This window comes from Glandiceps talaboti, chromosome 2, assembly GCF_964340395.1.
Source record: "Glandiceps talaboti chromosome 2, keGlaTala1.1, whole genome shotgun sequence".
NCBI lineage: Eukaryota > Metazoa > Hemichordata > Enteropneusta > Spengelidae > Glandiceps > Glandiceps talaboti.
This window is the reverse complement of record NC_135550.1, coordinates 23,547,432-23,569,866: the sequence shown is the minus strand read 5'-3', so window position 1 is coordinate 23,569,866 and position 22,435 is coordinate 23,547,432. Positions and strand designations below refer to the sequence as shown.

The 22,435-nt window shown below is 36.8% G+C and overlaps 1 protein-coding gene across 1 annotated transcript; it reads right to left on the bottom strand.

Annotated features, from left to right (window-relative positions):
- Positions 1-5,402: 5,402 nt before the first annotated feature.
- Positions 5,403-18,003, bottom strand: LOC144445751 (nuclear receptor ROR-alpha B-like). Its single transcript, XM_078135396.1, has 9 exons — positions 17,884-18,003; positions 17,309-17,453; positions 15,405-15,514; positions 13,160-13,307; positions 11,688-12,619; positions 9,902-10,007; positions 8,625-8,882; positions 7,847-7,927; positions 5,403-5,566 (listed from the first exon to the last, which is right to left on the bottom strand). Exons 1-9 carry the CDS (start codon positions 18,001-18,003, stop codon positions 5,403-5,405), a joined length of 2,064 nt encoding a protein of 687 aa, XP_077991522.1.
- Positions 18,004-22,435: the final 4,432 nt, after the last annotated feature.

The following is a 22,435-nucleotide window of genomic DNA, read 5'->3' as shown; positions in this document are numbered from 1 at the left end:
GATGTCTGTTGTCTACAAAGGGACTTGGCAGACAACTGTCAACATAGACCAGAAATTCTTCCTACATCCGAAGTGAACTCAGCAAAACATTTCAATATTGGGACGAGTTTTTACAGTCGGGTCTTGTAGAATTGCCATCTTCGTCAAACAAATTTCGGGAGAAGAAGCATGCAAGGGACAAAACTAGACTGTAAGATACGCCGTGTCGTTCCGCCCTCACCGGTCTCCTTGACCGATGTGTGAGGGCGCCCGTCACGGCGTACCTCACAGCACAGGCTCGGGAAAAAGAGAGAGCTGACCAAACTCAAGACCAAAAATTGACTTCAGAAGTGTACAAGAAAGCACACACGAGGCATTATTGATAGCCCACTGTTGGTATGTTAAATTGGATTCATTTGGGTCGTGTAGATAGCAAGGAACTTTTTCTGCTCACAGTTTTTGACAGATTTGATCTGTTTCAAAGATTCTCTGGACAGATACCTTTACTTGTCAAATGACATTTGCTATAGTTTTGTCAGAGACAACTACATGTATGATGAGGATATAAGCAAACTAATGCAAGTTCTTGAAAAAGACAATTCCTTTTAATAATTCTTAGAAACCGTATCATTATGATATGAGGGTATATAACTAAAATATTTAATCTAAAATTTGATCAGGAAATCAATCAATTAACATTGGTGTAATGACACTCAAATTGGGGTGACATCTCTGATAGTGTTTTTCTGAAGTGGTGGCACATTCAACCCAATTCAGTGTTTACACTATATCACAAATTTGTTGCAACACGTTAATACACACTATCAATAGATGCTGATGTCGCGGCTGATAGCATATTTAACCCCATTCAGTGTTATAACTTGGCCACGTGGGGATTATATCCACCTTTAACGTCAGACCACTAACCAATGCATGCATATCACCCACTTGTTTAATTTTCCATATGCAACAACAATAATTGTTCTTAAAGTTGTTTCTACATCAGTTTGCTAAAAAGCATCAAGTTGTAGTAGCCAAAAGGCCGACAGGATGAAGGGAAATGATATGTACTATATGATATGTCAACTTTGTGCCAGGTTTGAACAAATTGGATATTGCATGTCAGAGAAATGACATTCAGTATGAATGTAGAGATACACAACGTGACACATGGATGATGGATGGAGAGAGCCCATTGTAATAATCTTCCTTCAGGGAATAAACTATGCTATCAAATCAGGACAAACCTGTGTCATGGAGTGTCCAGATATTAACATGGTTTAGTCTTTCAATGGCTGTTTTTGCTAGGAGCATGATGTCTCCATTAGACATCTGTAGTTTACCGATGTATCATGTATAGACGAAGTATTTCTCAAAATTAAATTATACCTGTGAAGTATTATGAACAATTTCCAGCTAACCTTTACACCCAGTTGTCTGCCAGAGCTGAAGAAAAAGCTGGTACAGGGCAAAAGAATGATCCTATGTTACCTTTATGGTGCCACTGATACGATTACATTCATGAGAGAATCTGTGATTGAGTCCATGACTTTCTGATACGATTACATTCATGAGAGAATCTGGGCTTAAGTCCATGACTTTCTATTCAATACACACAAGTTCAAGCAATGTCACACAATTGTACAACACTTTTTATTTGACTTGATATGTAAAAACAAGACAGCCACATATTTCACATATATAATAAAAGCATTTTCTCCTGACAATGTTTCTGTTTCTGTTTCTGCTAAAATTGAGACTTACAAGGCACTCATAATCATTCTCTCTCTTGAAGTTCATTGTCAAATAATCCATGCATGCTTGTCTATTTGCTGACCAGGTGGTGCGTGCCTGGTATTTAAGAAATATCAGTTCCACCTGCATTGAAAAATGTTCGCATATAATTGAAGAGAAAGAAACCCTACATACATCACAGTACATTTACAAAAATATTCAGTAGACAGTTAATAAATAACAGTATACTACATAAAGTACTTCAAGTGGAATATTTTATGCACACGTTTACAAGGACAACATCAATGATTGACACTTTTCATCTCCTATGACATTCACTTTTGTATGGCATTTGGAAACAAGCAGAAAATACAGCAGAGATGAGGGCTGTGGAGCATATAAGTGTTTCTTAGAGCACCCCATAAAATTTGATGTGCTCCCTCCCACTATAAGCTGTAAACATTTCAGGGCCCCTTTCTCTAAAAGACCTAAAATAAATCACAAGAAATGAGTAATGGCTTTGTTGCTCACCATTGATTAATCCTAAGCCTTTGTTGTAGTTGACTGTTGTAGTTTTAAATAATGAACATTTTATACATGATAATGAAATTAAGAACCCACCTTTGCCTAAGAGACTGTGACAATGATCCATCAGAGTGTCCAAAATATCTATGTCCCCTTTCCCCATAACCCAATTTTTTCCATAGACCAACCCCCTCCCATATTGTAAATTCTACTTGTTCTCTTCTGGGGTAGTCAGTTTACAAAATATTTACAATTTTTTTTTCTACAACCAATTTAACAAATAATTTAATAAACCTAATCTAATAAATTTAATACATCAATTTTTTTTTTAAATTCATGGGTACAAAAATAGACAAGTACATTATTTTACAAATCTTCACAGAAGACATCCCTCCATTTGGTTTGCTGTATGGCAAAGTAAATTGTCCACATTAAGACTTTTTAAGAGCTTTTTGACCTCATTAGAAAGCTGAACAATTGATAATATTGGAGTAGACACTTGAATGGTGTCTGCATGCCTGTATAAAACTTTTGGAGATATAAGACAGACTAAACGTACAAATCACAAATATTGCCACCATTTTACCATAAAGTTCAAAGTCATCTAATTAAGGGAAGTGCATATGTCCAACATAGTATATTACCTTTGTAGAAAGAACTGAGGATGCAGGGACAGGTGTACGCACGGATGGAACCAAAAGTAAAAGCCCCCTTCAGGCATCATCCATTGGGGGGCTAATAAATTATAAGACAACTATAGTATATTTGCTTGGTTGTTTTTTCCCCTAAGTTTTCCTAACATTAAAATTACTTCCAATACATTTGAATGTTGCAATGCATATGATGTCGTTAGTATGGCTACAAACAATGTAAGTAAAATCTCATTGTCTATGCTATAACTAAGTTCAACACTGACACAGTCACTGTCAAACAATACATTATTATACACAATAATATACACAATGGTTACAAAATGGGAGAGAATCCTCGTCAAATGCCTGTCAATGAAAGAAACAATACAAAAACCATAACTAAAAAGATACAAAAAACAAATAATTTTTAATAAACACATCAAATAATTAAGAACAAAAATCAAAGCACTGCAAGTTGCAGAAAAATATCCACATCACATATTTCAGAGTGCCGTTGATAAAGTACTTGTGTCTAATAAAATGTCATAGCAATCTGATCAGCTGTTCTTCTATTCCAAATGCATAAATACAGAAGATAAAACACTTGATTCATTAAACGCTCAATAAATAAAGACAGCTGTTCTCAATAAATTACCCAATTTTCTTCATGTAATAAAAGCTATATAATATAAGCCATTTTAATATTTCGATAAAAGGATGGGCTTAATTCTGTTGTTCTGCTCATCTACAGTGCTATGGCCAAACATAATTATTGTATTTGTAGCTGTATACACAATAAAATCACCTCAAAATCAACATCCTCAATGGTGATCCTGATTTCAACCTGTTTCTGTACTGCTTACAGATAATATTGACCATTGATTAAATGTACAATATCTAATTATTTGTATTTTAACAATTTTAAGTGAATATATTGTGTTTTGTCTGATCGAAAAAATGATGCTCCAGTTACAACTAATATAGTTTTAACATGGTACCAGATTCAACACTGAGCTTTTGCTAAACATTATAAATGCACTACATAGCTACAGATAATATTAACAACGAATTAACAGATATGACATTTTTTTTGTAAGTAACTGACCAATTTTTAGTGCATACACCTTTGGTTGTTATTTGATGACAAAAACAAGTTCCAGTTGCAACTAGTAAAGGTTATAGTACCACAGACACTGTTATACAATAAAAGATGTTCTAGGTATATAACCTAAAGTTAGTTGAAACCATGCATGTTTATGACAGTAACTAGCCCAGCTAAGTATTAATTTTAAAAGTGTTTGTTCATTTGCAAATATTGCAGTCGGATTGCAAGTTGTTGTCGAAATTGACTTCTCTGCAAGAATAATCATGTATTTATTATGGGCATTCATGTAGTATTTTGGAAAGATTAAACTATTGCTAGTTAAGCTTTTGGCATAATTTTAACAACTGGGAAGAAATGTAGTCTAGCAATATGAGCTGACATATGGTTTTGCTGTAAATTTCACCATTATAAAGAGTTCTAGTTACAGCTTTAAGGGTTTCTATGTTCTTTTGGTCTAATTTTCACCACCAGGAAGTTAGAGCTTTATGGGTTTCTATGTCATTTAGTCAAAATTTCATCACTGTCACAAATATGACTTCAGTACAAAGTAAATTGCTAATTGACCTTGAATATGTTGGGCAATGACAGAAATAGGTATATCATCAGAAAGCTTAATTACATCTCATAATATTGGTATCAATGCTTGGTGTTTCCGTATACATACAGGAAAAGGTCAAATGTCAGTGTCTGAAATTGAATCCATAATTCCAGAAGCATTGGTGCACCTATATACAGGGTAATGATGTCTACACAATTTGCAGTTATTTTGCAATTTCCTATTTGACCTTGAAAATGAAGGTCAAAGGTCTAGAATGATAGCTTATTGCTGATAATGTGGATGTAGAAACTTAAACTTGAATGGTAACTATGTGTATTTAATTTATTGAGTTTTGGCCAAACTTAATCTTTACAACAAATAAAACCACTATTTGGCCACACTGGTCCAGGACATGAAATAAAATAATGTGGATTAGTTTGATATTTGTCAGATGTTTAACTGAAATTGAGTCATGTATGTCAGAGATAAGGCTGTGACTGGCAGACAGGTAGCACAGGTCATTCCTATAACCACCCAACCCCCATCCCCAGGCAGTGTCCATTGGGGCCAATAATATAGATAACCATTGAAGTGCATTTCAGTATAAAGTCAACATTATGTGTCAGGTACAGTCAGGTTGTTACAATATGACAATAGATTCACTTGTACATTAGAACTTTGTATGTTTGTACATATCAAATAAATCATTGCACATGGGTTTAACAAAGACCTCGTTATGATTCTACTACACATACATATATAATGTGTGTGAGTGTATGTGTGTGAGTGTACGTGTGTGTGTTAGTGTGTGTGTGTGTGTGTGTGTGTGTGTGTGTGTGTGTGTGTGTGTGTGTGTGTGTGTGTGTGTGTGTGTGTGTTTTCTCCTGACTCAGTTCAAATTTATCTCTGTAAAAAGAGCAGGAAGGTCCATTTCCATATTAGTATTCTGTGCTCCAGCTCGGATACTCTCCTTGTGAAGTACTTCAATGTGAGTCAATTCAGGTAAATAACAATTCTTCAGAGTATCATACAGGTCAATCTTGCTGTACTTCTCTGAAAAATCAAAACAAATATTACTGGATGTTAACTTATTTCAGCTTGCTGCATTTATTGGTATGTTACAGAAAATAACATTTTGATTAACTGTGATGAATAAAGTACATTTTATCTTCTAGAGGCATACATTCTCCTGCAGATGTCAGGTGATGGAGATGATATGTAAAACAATCGGAGGTTGAAACACTGGTTCATTATCCTAAAATGCACTTGTACAAGACTGCAGATGCCCACTGGGTTGGCTAATTGGCCAGAGAATGGGTTTAAATTTCCCACCAGGGTACATGTACAAGACTGCAGATGCCCACTGGGTTGGCTAATTGGCCAGAGAATGGGTTTAAATTGCCCACCAGGGTATGTGTACAAGACTGCAGATGCCCACTGGGTTGGCTAATTGGCCAAAGAATGTGTTTTAAATTGCCCACCAGGGTACATGTACAAGACTGCAGATGCCCATTGGGTTGGCTAATTAGCCGGAGAATGTGTTTTAAATTGCCCACCAGGGTACATGTACAAGACTGCAGATGCCCATTGGGTTGGCTAATTGGCCAGAGAATGGGTTTAAATTTCCCACCAGGGTACATGTACAAGACTGCAGATGCCCACTGGGTTGGCTAATTGGCCAGAGAATGGGTTTAAATTGCCCATCGGGGTATGTGTACAAGACTGCAGATGCCCACTGGGTTGGCTAATTGGCCAGAGAATGGGTTTAAATTGCCCACCAGGGTACATGTACAAGACTGCAGATGCCCATTGGGTTGGCTAATTGGCCAGAGAATGGGTTTAAATTTCCCACCAGGGTACATGTACAAGACTGCAGATGCCCACTGGGTTGGCTAATTGGCCAGAGAATGGGTTTAAATTGCCCATCGGGGTATGTGTACAAGACTGCAGATGCCCACTGGGTTGGCTAATTGGCCAGAGAATGGGTTTAAATTGCCCACCAGGGTATGTGTACAAGACTGCAGATGCCCACTGGGTTGGCTAATTAGCCAGAGAATGTGTTTTAAATTGCCCACCAGGGTACATGTACAAGACTGCAGATGCCCACTGGGTTGGCTAATTGGCCAGAGAATGTGTTTTAAATTGCCCACCAGGGTACATGTACAAGACTGCAGATGCCCATTGGGTTGGCTAATTGGCCAGAGAATGGGTTTTAAATTGCCCACCAGGGTACATGTACAAGACTGCAGATGCCCATTGGGTTGGCTAATTAGCCGGAGAATGTGTTTTAAATTGCCCACCAGGGTACATGTACAAGACTGCAGATGCCCACTGGGTTGGCTAATTGGCCAGAGAATGTGTTTTAAATTGCCCACCAGGGTATGTGTACAAGACTGCAGATGCCCACTGGGTTGGCTAATTGGCCAGAGAATAGGTTTTAAATTGCCCACCAGGGTACATGTACAAGACTGCAGATGCCCACTGGGTTGGCTAATTGGCCAGATAATGGGTTTAAATTGCCCACCAGGGTATGTGTACAAGACTGCAGATGCCCATTGGGTTGGCTAATTAGCCGGAGAATGTGTTTTAAATTGCCCACCAGGGTATTGTACAAGACTGCAGATGCCCATAGGGTTGGCTAATTGGTCAGAGAATGTGTTTTAAATTGCCCACCAGGGTATGTGTACAAGACTGCAGATGCCCACTGGGTTGGCTAATTGGCCAGAGAATGGGTTTTAAATTGCCCACCAGGGTACATGTACAAGACTGCAGATGCCCACTGGGTTGGCTAATTGGCCAGATAATGGGTTTAAATTGCCCACCAGGGTATGTGTACAAGACTGCAGATGCCCATTGGGTTGGCTAATTAGCCGGAGAATGTGTTTTAAATTGCCCACCAGGGTACATGTACAAGACTGCAGATGCCCATAGGGTTGGCTAATTGGTCAGAGAATGTGTTTTAAATTGCCCACCAGGGTACATGTACAAGACTGCAGATGCCCACTGGGTTGGCTAATTGGCCAGAGAATGTGTTTTAAATTGCCCACCAGGGTACTTGTACAAGACTGCAGATGCCCATTGGGTTGGCTAATTGGCCAAAGAATGGGTATTAAATTGCCCACCAGGGTACGTGTACAAGACTGTAGATGCCCATTGGGTTGGCTAATTGGCCAGAGAATGGGTTTAAATTGCCCACCAGGGTATGTGTACAAGACTGCAGATGCCCATTGGGTTGGCTAATTGGTCAGAGAATGGGTTTTAAATTGCCCACCAGGGTACTTGTACAAGACTGCAGATGCACACAGTAGGGTAGTTATTACAGGAAATACTCACCTAAACAATATGCTTTGAATGTATCTCTGATATGTCTATTCAACTCTTGGACAGCTTCTGAATCATGTAGACAAACATGTTCTGAAATAACAATAGTATAATTCATATTATATAATTCATCTCTTAATACTAAATGTGAGTGTCCCAAGTTATTTTTCTTTTTTTGTTAAAGTCGGGTACTCCACACAGGTGATGAACACCTATACACGTGGATTCTACCATTGTCACCATAATGTCATGGATAAACCAAGTGTGTTGGTAGAGAACATGATAAACATCATGTGGAGACCGAGACATAGTGATAGGTGGAAAGCTTTCACATCATGTGATGGAGAAATCAAAGAATGATTCATGGAGAACATTGTTGACATCATATATGATAGCTTCATCAAGGTAAATGACTGGTAGAGAGGATTGTTAATGGCAGGTGATGAATATATGACATTGTGATTGGTAGAGAGGATTGTTAATGGCAGGTGATGAATAAATGGCATGGTGATTGGTAGAGAGGATTGTTAATGGCAGGTGATTAATAAATGACATGGTGCTTGGCAAAGAGAATCAAATCTAAAATGTGCACATTTGTAGAAATCCTCTATCATCAAATACATGTACGTTTCACTGATCTGCTATAATGTCTTTCTATACATATTGAAATGTTGACAAGTCTGAGAAGTTTCACATGAAAAATCTGATTGCAACATGGTAGTAAGGTGGTTTTAAGATGCAGGTTATAAAATCTACCATATCTTCTGTACAGTGCATACGATTCTCTCACCTGGGTTCACTATCAACATGCACATAAATAAAGCTATTTCAATTCTATCAAGGCTGACGTGGCGAAATCGTTCACTAAACCTTGGTATTGACTCCATCATGCCACACACCAAAGGCTTGAGATAGGTGGCCGTTAACCAAGTATTTGTAAACCAATTGTATTCATCCTCATAATTGCGTGTTAGACGCACCAAAATACTTGGAAATACACCCATTTTCAGCAAAATCGTCCTGTCGTCTACATGCAGCTTTGAAAAGCCTGAAATGTACAATTCAATACATATAATAATAAAAGCATGTATTAAGTAAGAAGTTAATTTTTTTTAAATTACAAATGCAGTTTTCACTAACAAGTAGTAATGATAAAGTTTGAATTTAGAATGTTGCAGTTTCTCATTCCAACACGTCTAGGAATATCCTAATTTTAAATGTACCTTTGTGTATCTATGATGTTTGGTTTCTTTTGCAGGGAGTAATAACATCACTGTTATGAGGAGTGCTATTGTTGGTATTATTGTATGTGTGCCACAGATTACTTGCACAGTTGTGTGTGCATACTAGTGGTATTTGCTACGCAGAAGTAAAAAAGACCAGTCACAGATTTTATTGAATAATATAAAAAAAATGCATGTTAAAAAGATATTTCTCACAAAGTTCTCTTCTGTTTGCTTGTTTCTGAAACTGTCTGCATGTAATTGTAAGCGTATTGCTATTCTGTCTCTTTTTAACACTTCTGTTCATAGTTATTCACTGTTTTGCCTTTCTACATATTTCTTACAAAATCTATATTTGAGAAACCATACTGTCCTACTCTGTTAATTTTCAAATGTTTAGTGTTTTTTTTCAGTTTGATTGATAGTTAGAAACAAGAAGAAAAAAATAGCACCAATGGCATTATAGCACAAATAGAAAGAATTGGGTAATCCTTGATGATATCATTTCAATAGGTTTGATTGGTGGTTGTTGCTGTGGTCATAGTTGCTAATTATGTATATATGTGTCAATATTCAAAATTTCATATTTGTGTCTATCTATGCAATATACAACATCATTTCACTGTTGCTGTGGCTGTCTTGTTGCTAAGTGTATGTGTGGTCATTTTATAAATGTTTATCTACTTGCATGGCCATCCTTGTTGTAATTCTATGGGCATGGTCATGTTGCTGGGCATATACATTTTTTTGAATGTTTATTTACTTGCCTACCAAGCCCTGTTGTCAATTTTGCAATATACACAATTATTTGACTGTTGCTATGGTTGTGTTGTTTCCATCTTACCTGGTATCTTTTTGGCAAAGTTGATGATGGCCATTATATGTTGAACAGTTCGTTCTTTCTGTAGTGCCCATTCAGCAATAGTTAATTTACCAGGATTCATTTTTATCTGGAAGCAAAAAATGATGGAAGGAATATAAAATATCTATGGACTATATCATTTGTTGAAGAGGTCAACATAGAAAAAATGAGGCTGTAGCAAGGAATTAAGGTATGCAAATAACATTGTGGAGACTTTGATTGTGAGACATCATTCATTCTTGGTTGGTTGATCACTGCTGTAACCTTTGCAATTGACACTGTTATTTGTTTGTTTCCACAGGCAATGCTAAAGTTACTATGAACTGTATTCTCAAGAGTGAAACACCTTGGCCAAATGTCACAAAGTAGTAATAAACGAATTTGTGATAAAATATTAGAATAATACTTGAATAAGATTGGTAGCCTTTTGTTTATTCTTGTAATCTTGACTAGAGCAGTGGAAGTACTGAACAAGTCTTCGTAGAAGACATATTCCCTCAAAGACTTTACTTCTGTGTGACAACATATAATATTGATTTTAAAGGCAAATGTCAGGGTCACATATAATGATACTAACAGATAAATACACTTGATAAATACTTGAATTAAGTGTCTGTTCTTGAAATATTGTACAAGTTGTGGATTTTTGCACTGAATATGACTGCCACTATTCAGAAAGAAGTAACATAAGCATGCATGTGACAATGTGTGTATGTCCATTGTTCTGTGTCATGTACGTTTGGACAAAATTTGATAGAAATTGATCATTTCTAAATTTCACCAAGTGTACAAACAGCAAAATATGCAAGAAAGGCTTGATTTTGGTGACTGAAGGTCAAGGTAATAGGAAACAATCATGCCCCTAATCACATCAGAGTAGACACTATGTAATTGTATGTATTACATTTTGTGAGTTACACAGTAAAGAGTGATTTTTACAACAAGTATTGCCATTCCAGTTAAGAAAGTTATGTGAGCACCAAAATTAATGCATGTATACATTTTCATTGCTCTTTATTACATGTGTCCAATATCACATAAAATATTCAATGTGGCCACACTTAAATACCATCAAGTATCTGCAATATACAAGAAATGGCTTGATTTTGATAATCAATCCGGAAGGTCAAGGTCAAAGTTAAAGGTCTTAAGCTTGCTCCATATATAATAGGGGTAGACACTTGAATGATGTCCCTGTTTAGTACAGTTTGTTTTAAGTTATGCAGTAAATCAGGTTTTTTACAACAAATGTGGCCGCCATTCAGTAAAAACTTATATGAGCAGTAACTGGTATATATATTTCTCTTCTTCTCTATTACCTGTAAACATGACTTAAAAGAAATTGGCAACATGTAATACTACAAAGTGTCTGTGATATGCAAGAAATGGCTTGATTTTGATAATTGACCCTGAAGGTCTAGGTCAATGTCAAAGGTCAAGGCCTTAACAGAAAGCTTACACCAAATAAAATGGGGGTAGATACTGGAATAGAGTCTTTATGTATTACAGTTTGAGTTATGCAGTAAATATTGATTTTTAACTACAACTATGGCCACCATTCGGTCAAATTTGCATGCTATTATATCGCGAAACAAAGTGACATAGATATGTCCCTTCTGATATGCAACATTTGTGTTTTTATGTTTGAAAAATATGAATATTGCATATCAGAGAAATTATGCATTATGGACAGATGTATGGCCAGACGGACCCCATTGTAAAAGTCCCTCTTCAGGGGACTACTGAAAGAACAGTAAAGAGATCTAACCTTTTCAATTGAATTCCTTTGAGCTGGTGAATCAGCTAACTCAAGGAAAATAGATGCTAGTCTATCATAGGCCCCTGCTACTTCAAACATGAATTGTTCTTGTTGGAATGTAGTTACAATGTCTTTACTGGTAGTTTCTTCTTCTATGTCTTCTCCAGCACATTGCACTTCTCTGTATTCCATTGTTTTCTTGCCAACAAACTCGTTTTGAGGACTGCCAATGGTTGGATTTTCTTTGTGGTAATTTGGCACTACACTTTCTTGTCCCAAAAGCGTTGCCTTAGTAATACGATCAATTTCATCTGCAATGGTACTTAAAATTGGTTTGCTTGGTTGATGGTCATTTCCCTGCTGTTGCATACATGGTGGCACATCCCTGAAACTTGATGTGGTGGAAGATGTCTTGAATCGCTTCCCAAAATTGTTTGTACTTTGGCTTACGGCTTCAGCATCTCTCTCAAAATCATTGAAACGGCAAGTCACGGAACCTGTGTTTTTGTATGTTCCTAAACTTTGAACATGACTTTGTACAGACACCATATTATTTGTATCATTATCTAGTGTTGCTGTTTCTTTGACAGGTTCATTCACCATGGTTAATTTGTCATTTAGTTGAAGTCTATCACCTGCAATGGATGGTGTTGAGTCCTTTGAGTTTCCTCCATCCATACTACAACTAGCCGCCATCTCTACTTGTGATATAGATCTGAGAGACATATCCTGAGAGAAAGAATGCACTATTGTGCTTTGGTTTTGCTCTGGATCATCATTAGTATTAGTACTACCACAACTACCACCAGCTTGCATAACCTTGACATGCAAGGATCCAAAGGATCCAGCAGTACATACCCACTGATCCTGGGTCTGTTCTGAGAGTTCCTGAATTGGTTTGTCTCCACAAAATGACTTCTGATGTCTTCCCAGTTTGATACCTGTTTGTGTACAAAAATACAGTATGTAGCAATACATAACAACTGCATATACGATGAGGTAGAATCATATCATATTCACAGAAGCAGCCCTATATCTTTGTCTCAAAACAAATCAGTTACACCCTTTAAAGTCATGGCCATGGTGTAAAGAAGAATTATCCACAGATTAGCTCAGTGTGTACTAAGTCAAACCGAGATAACCATGTTCATCAGGTCAAACTGTCCATTTGCTGGCTTTATACTCACATTGATTGACTATGTGACTTTGTGCACACAGAGCTAATCTGTGGATGTTATCTCAAATGTCCACATTCACTTTTATCACTGAAAACACTGCTATAGTACATATGTAGTATATTCCTTGACTTTCTTAAAACTCAATGAAGTGCTGAGCCAAAAGCACCACACACACTGTGTTCTGAGTTGAAATACCATGAAATATGCAACTCCCATTAAAGTGTAAAGAGTGACTCCTTTTTGTTGCTCTTCACGTAAAATAAAGTCTTAGATTTAAAGAAATGTGTAAAATGTATGACTTACCATCCCTACACATTCCTACAGTGATGCATTTATCCAACCTGCAATATCTACAGACATTTCGAGTGGTTGGTGTTATCTCACAAGGTTGGTCCTTTTTACATTGGCAATAATATGTAGCATAATCTTTCAAACTTCTCCTAAAGAAACCCTAAAACAAACAAGTAGCAGACAATAACTACTTTTTAACACCACTGTTCAGTAGTGCTAAAGGCATGATGGTGGGATATCTGTGTGTACGTTTATGTAGATGTAAGTGCATCTAAACAACTTTACATGTGCAAGTACAGGTAGAAAAAAAAGCTAGGTCGACTGCAGTGAAACTTGGGGATGTTACTTTTATGTGTAGGTTCAAAAGATGAGTTTTGACCTTGAATATGAAGGACAATGTCACTCATCAGTGTCCTACCAGAAAGCTTACCCCTGATATTTATGTAGACACTTGAATAAGGTATCTCTTTGTACAAAACATCCTTAGTTATATTGAGCCAAATGCAGTTTTACCTTGAAGATGAATGTCAATGTCAAAGGTCAATGTTTGACATGAACGTTAATTCCTATAAATATACATACATACATACATACATACATACATACATACATACATACATACATACATACATACAGACACATATGGTCTTTGTAGTTAAAAAAAACCTCCGGGCCAGTTATAGCACAAATGCACAAAATAAGGTCTTAAAATAAATTCTATATATGGGTGTAGACTCTTGAATGGAATCTCTGTGTATATACAATATTTCTATGAAATACTACAAATACAGCCATTTGGTGGTATACTGGTCAATGTCACCAAATATAGTCATGTGCATATGTACCCTATAGTGTCTGACATGTGTACATGCATTTGTTACTGGTAACAAACAAAATACATGTAAAACAGATGTAGGCCACACCTTTAGCCCCCTCCAGACTGTCTTTCTTTTGAGATTGATATAAACAAAACAACTATATGAACTATGACCACTTGAATCCAGTCTCTGTGTGTATATAACAGGTCCTGACCTATAGTTACTCTACAAACTATATAACATACTTTTCAGACAAACATGGTCACAATTTAGTCATAACTGATATGGGCACCTATCATATGTCCAATGTTCTGTATTCAAATACCTTGTTATATTAAATAACAAAGTAACCAACTGTAATTTGTGTGGTATCAGGCATTTTACCTTAACGTTACAGGTCAAGGTCAAATCTCACCACACCTACAGAGAGGTCATGTCACATAACATACAGATAGACCTTAGAACGCTCTGTAGATTACCCAGAGTGCAATTCTATAAATAAAGCACGAGATTCATACAGCAAATACATGGCTGCAATTCATGCAGTCAAAACCAATATGAGTAGTGCATGAGAACCTATTGAAGTAATTAATGTACTACCAAACCAGAGTGACTATAGAGTTTCAATTAGGCAGCATGATGGTTCTCACAGAAATCTTTTTGTTACAAATAACATAAAAAACAAAATACACTGATAGTGAGGATGAAAAAACTGTTTATTTGTGTTTAAAGTTTGTTAAAATGTAACATTTCAGGTGTGTATTGCTTATCAGTGCATTTTTGTTGGTGTGATAAGAACAACAAATGTTGTGTGAGACATTAAAATAGCACCAATGCCGTTGTAGTACAACTGTACAGATTTTTAAAATGTTTACCCACATGCTGCTCCATGCTACTATATGGGAGAGGGGGGTGAGTTTTTTTAACCAAACATCACATTTTTTACCCAAATCACAAACTGGTGGTAAGATCATTTTGATTTGAACAATTTCCCAACTAGACATCTAAGGTAATACACCCACTAAATATCATGACATTCAGTCTGGCATTTTTTACTTTAAGTTGTTTACACACACGCACACGCACATGCACACGCACACACATCCACATCCACACAGACAGACAAACAAACAGACACTTTGCCATGCCTATAGCACTACTGAACCTGTCAGTTCAGTTGTGCTAAGAAACACTACATAGTCTTTCTGGTTTGATAGTACCCATTGATTCTCCAATATCATTTTGTGCACAGCATTGTAATGAATATCCTGAGTTCAGGTATAGAATCATTGTATACTTTCACTTGTATGCACAAGCACATTAATATATTTGCTGGACTCCTTGATTTTTGGACAGCCTCCTATGGTCAACCCATCTTGTGCCCTACTGAGAATTACAGTTGAACACAAAACCCCCTCCAGTGTAATGAGCCTACTTACCTTGCATCCTTCGCATGTATAAACACCAAAGTGAATTCCAGATGACGTATCATTGCAAACTTTGCATGGCATCTCTTTCCCTGTACTTTGTTTGTTGGCAGGAACACGACCTGACAACAGATTGAAAACAAACATGTCATTCTGTACACTTCAACTGTTGCTGAAAATTTTCCCGATGGCATCCAAAAAGTTGAGAATTTGGTATGTACAGTGCATCTCAAGGAGGCGAGATTGGTTGTTGAATACATACTGTGCGGTAATGTTGTTGAGGATGCAGTGACTTTGAATATGTCCATTTCATTTGCCAGTAGGTCTTACAAGATAAGGTCTTTTTTATTGTTCATCTCAGTTTTTGACAGAATCAGTAAAATCAGTTTAAAATTTGTATCGTAGTTTCAGTCGAACAGTCAGTCTGAGTTTTGACTTCCAGACTTGTGTCAGATTTTGCCATAATTTTCCTCCTATGATTTTGAAAATATCGTTAAAACTTCTATCTGATGGATTTCAACATGTTGCATTATGTTCCGAGAGAATTTCCAAAAGCCATTCGTTGTCTGCAACTTTGGATTACATGTTCATGTACAGTTGTATTCATGTGATATACAAGTAACAACATGTCATCATCTGCTTAGGCAAACGACTCCGATGGCAGCTCAATTGTTGCAATTTACCCTCCAAACACATATTCAAGTATTGATAAAGTTAATTCCTCTATAAGCATATCATTAGCTTTTGCCCACTCATCTTAGTGCAACTTTATGCAAATTTTTGACAGTTCAACCACATGCTATACTGAAGTAACCTGACGATTTTCGCTTCTTAAAATCTTGTTAATCAAAATTGTCTAAAATAGTTTGTTATACTGCACTGCCACTGCCAGTGCACTACTAGTATGTCTAAATGCAAACGTTCGGCACAGAACTGACAAATGAAGGAATGAAAGGTGAAAGGTTGATGATTTGATTTACACGGTATTGACTTGACAACCATGCCTGTAGTACCCTGGACACTTAGTTTTTGTAAAGCACAAAATAAGCCACACTTTGATTCAGATGAAATAAAATTCCCGGACAGAAATTGGAATAATGGAAAGATTTTGACAGGACGTGGAAGGCTGAAATGACAGCTGACAGATACACTGCAAATATTTTATGGCATGGCAATCAGAAATAACAAAGGTGAGTGTGAAATGTCTATTCGATACACTGTGTTTGCAATGATTTTTGACCAATCTAGCTGTCACTGAAACTCTCTCATAAGAGGTTAAGAGTTGTTAATAAAACCTCATTATATTATAATCTTTTTATTTTGACAGGTAATGGTTAAAGCAATGTGTCAGGAAGCAAAAACCAGTATCCTTCAATATGTGTAGAGAAATCACATCGTGAGTTTTGTCGAAAGGGAATAAACAGTTGGTGCTAATTCCAGAGTGTTTAAGAGTCTGGTAAAGATACATATAGGCCCTTGAAGACACCAGTCCCTGAATCTGTGGTGAATGCCGATAATTCAGAATTTGTCAAGTAAAGAGGTATTCAAGGGTGTCAAGAACTGCCACACTCAGAATACAAACAAGTCATTTCACCATACTTCATGGTCCTCTACCCCAAGGAGGCAGTACTATGCATACTACCACAAGATGCAGTTGGGACTAAGCATGCTATAGCCAATTTTGTGGTCTATGTAAACTTCAGCAATCGGCTGTATGATAGGCTTGGTAGCCATACCTCAAGAGAATAATATGAACACATTAAAGCAGTTTGACAACAAATGAATTTACAGTATGTAATGGGCCTGTATCAAACAACATCAAAAGCAATGACAGCAGATAGGTTTACTGATCTTTACCTTAAATTCTATTTACTTTGATCATACAAACAATAGCATAATTTATAATTTCAGGTTACCTTTTCTTGACATTCCTGCAGTGAGGCATTTTTGATAACGACAATACTGACATAAAAGTCTTGTCAGTGGTGTAATTTTACAATTCTGCGAATGAAAGCAGTAGAAATCGGGTTCTCCTTTCCTCGTACTCCGTATAAAAAAACTCTGTAGGGCAAGTAACACATGAAAAAGATCACTATTAGTAAAATTTATATATTTGTGAACAATAGTTTACCTGCCTTTGAGTGTTAATTAAACATACAACAACATAGTAATCTTGTCTTTTTTTTGTCAACTGAATTACATATAAGCATATTATCATGCAGTATTACGCATATATAATTTTATATTGTTCAGTTTCAGTAAATGTCTAGTTCTTCTAAAAAACATTCACCGAACATTACACATATGTAATAATGAACACTGCATGAACATCCAGGCAAGACTGTACAGCAGTGTGCTGAAGTTAATGGCATGCAATTTCTGATATATAATGTTTTGTATTATCTGCTGCATTGTACGTTGCTTCTCGTTATATATATTTTTTGTCAAGGCCGGGCCCCCTTCTTTATCCAAGCCAATGTGATTTCCTCACCTTGCATGCTTCACAGACCAACGCTCCGAAGTATCTGCCAGCAGATTTATCACTGCATACCACACACTCTTCTGTTGTACTTGTTGTACTTGTTATGGATTCCTCTCCTTCTGATGCCATGTTTCAATTTTTTACATCCATACATGTATCCTAAAGTTACACACGGTCATATTTAATATTGTGTGTTACTTACATAGAGTCTACATCTTAAATACAATATGGACGTGAAATCGGACAGAGCATGGTATTACTATAAATACAGCATTACGTTGGCATATACAATAATACATTACATGTAACGGTGAGACTTACGCTTATAACATGGTTAGAGTTGCGGTTAGGGTCTGAGATACAAAAAGAATATCAAACAGTACAAGATGTGACAGCAGATGTTATTACGGTATAAAACATTCCATGGAGCATGGAAGTATGCATGGAGCAATCATACCTTGGCATTTGCATTACAAATACGTTATGTAAACAAACATCGTTTTTTTTTTCTACGGACAAGAAACTATCCCCATCCCACGAAAGCGAATATACTTACATAATATACTTTAATACACTGAATATATGATGTAACCATTGGGGCAGAATATCATCCCATCCGTGATAAATAACCCCATTGTATGGTTATATAATAATTTGCATAAATAGGGAATGGCCTTCGACTTTGTACGTACTTGCATGATCTGAGCAGTGCAATCGTAAACAACATCCACACGCCATGACCACAGGCATTTGTTTCCCGAGTTATGTCTCAGAATATTTCTATCAGAATACAATAAAATGTCGATAATATCATTAATATTGACGTACATAACCAACTATATACGAAAGGGGTAAAATTACACTTGTTTCTGTGATCGCGAAGAAGACAAATGCCTGTGGCCATGACCATGGAGAGTCAGTAGCAAATACTACAGATAGACAATCAGAACATACACTACTCACGAAAAGCACGAACTGTTATTTATCTTCAATGCATCAACTGTACTGCTCGTTCAACATAGTTCACCCAGAGTTGACCTAGGCCTACAACCCATGTTTCTCGTTCAACTGAATGGTGTTGTTTGGTTAGTTTTCGGATTTGAGTACTAGTATTTTCGGATTCATTTTCGAAGGCGTTATCGGATTCGAATCAGTGAACAAAGTCTGCAAGTTACAGCATCGTCGTAATAATAATATTATTTCTTACATTTCTTATAGAGCGCGTTACATTAAAACAATCTCAATGCGCTGAACAAAAGTATAAAATTATTTTAAAAGGTACATATACACAAGTATAAACATGATATGAAACAGGATAAAAATACAAAGACACGGAATGACAATTAAAAGACTGACATGTAAAAAAAAGTTTAAAATGAGATCTAAAAAGATGACATTTCAAGGCAGATTTAAAACTGTTCAAAGTATGAGAAGAACGAAGACATGATGGCAGGGCATTCCAAAGGCGTGGGCCGCAAATAGAGAAAGGCCCGATCACCACGGTATGCAGTGTTCCCTATCGGTTGATGCAAATTCACTACGCCACCGGATTGCGACCGAAGGGAACGACGGGTGGATCTAATCATTAATAAATCGCCTAGATATGAAGGCCCACACCCATAGAACTTTAAAAACAATACAGAGTACTTTGAATTCAATGCGCTTCTGAATAGGTAGCCAGTGTAATGAATGAAGAACTGGGGTAATATGCTCAACTTTTTTCTTTCTAATGACAAGTCTTGCTGCTGAATTCTGATTAATTTGGAGCTTACGAATTTGTTGAAGTGGAAGACCATATAGTAAAATGTTGCAATAATCTAAACGTTGTGTAATAAAAGCATGAACTAGTTTTTCAGTACAACTTTTATCAAGAAGATTGCGAATTTTGCAAATTTTCCACAGAGCAGGAGAGGCAGCTTTACAAATATTAATAACATGATCAGACATAAGCTTATGCCGCCGAATCCATGGAAACACCAAGATTGCGAACAACATTACATTTTGTACATTTTTTAAATGGCTGTATATCGACATCGCCAATCCGTATCTCACACCGGGGTACCGGACTTGCACCACCAAATTTAGAAGAAAAATGCACAATTTCTGTTTTACCGTCGTTAAGACAGAGCATATTATCACGCATCCACTGTCTAACTTCACTAGTGCATGACTCAATCACTGAAGTCGGAACCCGGTCACCCTCACACGTGAGATACAGTTCGGAACCGTCCGCATACATGAATACAATTTAAACCATGACGGATTAAACTAGGTGTGATTCATTTAGGGCCAGTAGGTAGGTAAACTAGGTGTGATCAGATTCATTCAGGGCCAGTAGGTAAGTAAACTTAGGTGTGATCAGATTCATTTAGGGCCAGTAGGTAAGGGACCGGACAGAATTTACGGCAGAGGGGGGGCCTGGGGAGAAATTGGGGGGGCCATGAAAAAAATGGGAGGCTTGAAGGGGGGGCCATGAAAATTCTCATGGTTTGAAAGGGGGGGCCGCGAAATATTTTGTCATTGAAAAAAATTAATATGTTAGAAAATTTAGCATTGCATGAGATAGCACTTGATATCGCCTTTAATATTGAATGTCTACACTTTCATTTATGTATTAAAATGGAAGTGTGTACGTTTGTATGTACCTATTTAGTGAAGCATAAAAACACTACTCAAGATTAATTTGATACACCCTTAATTACTCTTATATACTCCAAGTTGTTCACACACACACACACACATATGTATACATACATACATACATACATACATACATACATACATACATACATACATACATACATACATACATTTTAGCACTGTGGAAACAGGTTCAGTGTGTAATTACCATCAAGGATACATTACAGGTCCTAATATATATATATGGTAATATACTAGCATAGGACCTGTAATTTATGTGTTTAAAAAGTGACCTTTTGGTGAAAAATGTAAATACAAAAACGTCTGGCCAGATTAATTTAGATAGGTGTTTTATTTCTTTCCTTGACACTATTCTTGAGTTTCACTCTCAGACTCACTAGAGTCTGAAGATATGAGGCAAGACTTGTCTTTCTTTCTATCTAAAACCAGTGAAATTAAACTATTTCCCTCCTCAGCATCATCAAATGCATCTATCTGTACTAAATATTGTAAAGCATTTAGATGTCTGCGTGGTGTTAAGTGTTTTTTCATCAGTGACATGAAGTCACAAATGTCTTACATTTACAGGTGTATTGGTAATGCATTTGGTGTAGGAAAGTGAAAGCTGCATAAAATCCTTAGTTTGTTAGCACTTCATGACATCACAAATGTCTGACATTAGATAGTTATTGTGTTATGAGTGTAAATAGATATTTGAATACACTATGTAGGTGATGTGATGGTCTTAGATACTCCCCACAAATGTCCCCACTACAGTCTTTCACAAATCACGCATGTGAATGTGTGTTTAACTCTGTCTGTGTTTCTGTGTATGTATCAGTGAATGACAGTTAAAACCATCACATCAAATGCCTTGGTATTAAGTGATGACTACTTATGGTGTCTAGTTGGGAAATACACAAGATTATACCACATGTGTATGATTACATGTATGGTCAAAATGTTTTATTTTGTTTTGTTTTCTAAAAAACTTCCTCTACAACTACTAAGTTGTTTGGGCTGAAATAGTAACATAATAGTAGTACCAAAAGAAATATTACAGTTGTGCTACAGTAACAAAAAAATTGAAATTGTACTCTTTTTAGTTATTGTAGGGGGCAGGATATTGTGCACTTTTTTCTTTTCTTTTCTTTTTTTTTTGGGGGGGGGGCCAGGAAATTTTTATACTTTTGAAAGGGGGGGGCTGTGAAATTTTGGTCACAGTGGATGGGGGGGCCAGGAAAAAAAACAAGTCAGAGATAATTTCTCCCCAGGCCCCCCCCTGCCGTAAATTCTGTCCGGTCCCTAAGTAAACTAGGTGTGATCAGATTCATTTAGGGCCAGTAGGTAGGTAAACTAGGTGTGATCAGATTCATTTAGGGCCTATAGGTAGGTAAACTAGGTGTGATCAGATTCATTTAGGGCCAGTAGGTAAGTAAACTAGGTGTGATCAGATTCATTTAGGGCCAGTAGGTAAGTAAACTAGGTGTGATTCATTTAGGGCCTATAGGTAGGTAAACTAGGTGTGATCAGATTCATTTAGGGCCTATAGGTAAGTAAACTAGGTGTGATCAGATTCATTTAGGGTCTGTAGGTAAGTAAACTAGGTGTAATCAGATTCATTTAGGGCCAGTAAGTAGGTAAACTAGGTGTGATCAGATTAATTTAGGGCCTGTAGGTAGGTAAACTAGGTGTGATCAGATTCATTTAGGGCCAGTAGGTAAGTAAACTAGGTGTGATCAGATTCATTTAGGGCCAGTAGGTAAGTAAACTAGGTGTGATCAGATTCATTTAGGGTCTGTAGGTAGGTAAACTAGGTGTGATCAGATTCATTTAGGGCCAGTAGGTAGGTAAACTAGGTGTGATCAGATTCATTTAGGGTCTGTAGGTAAGTAAACTAGGTGTGATCAGATTCATTTAG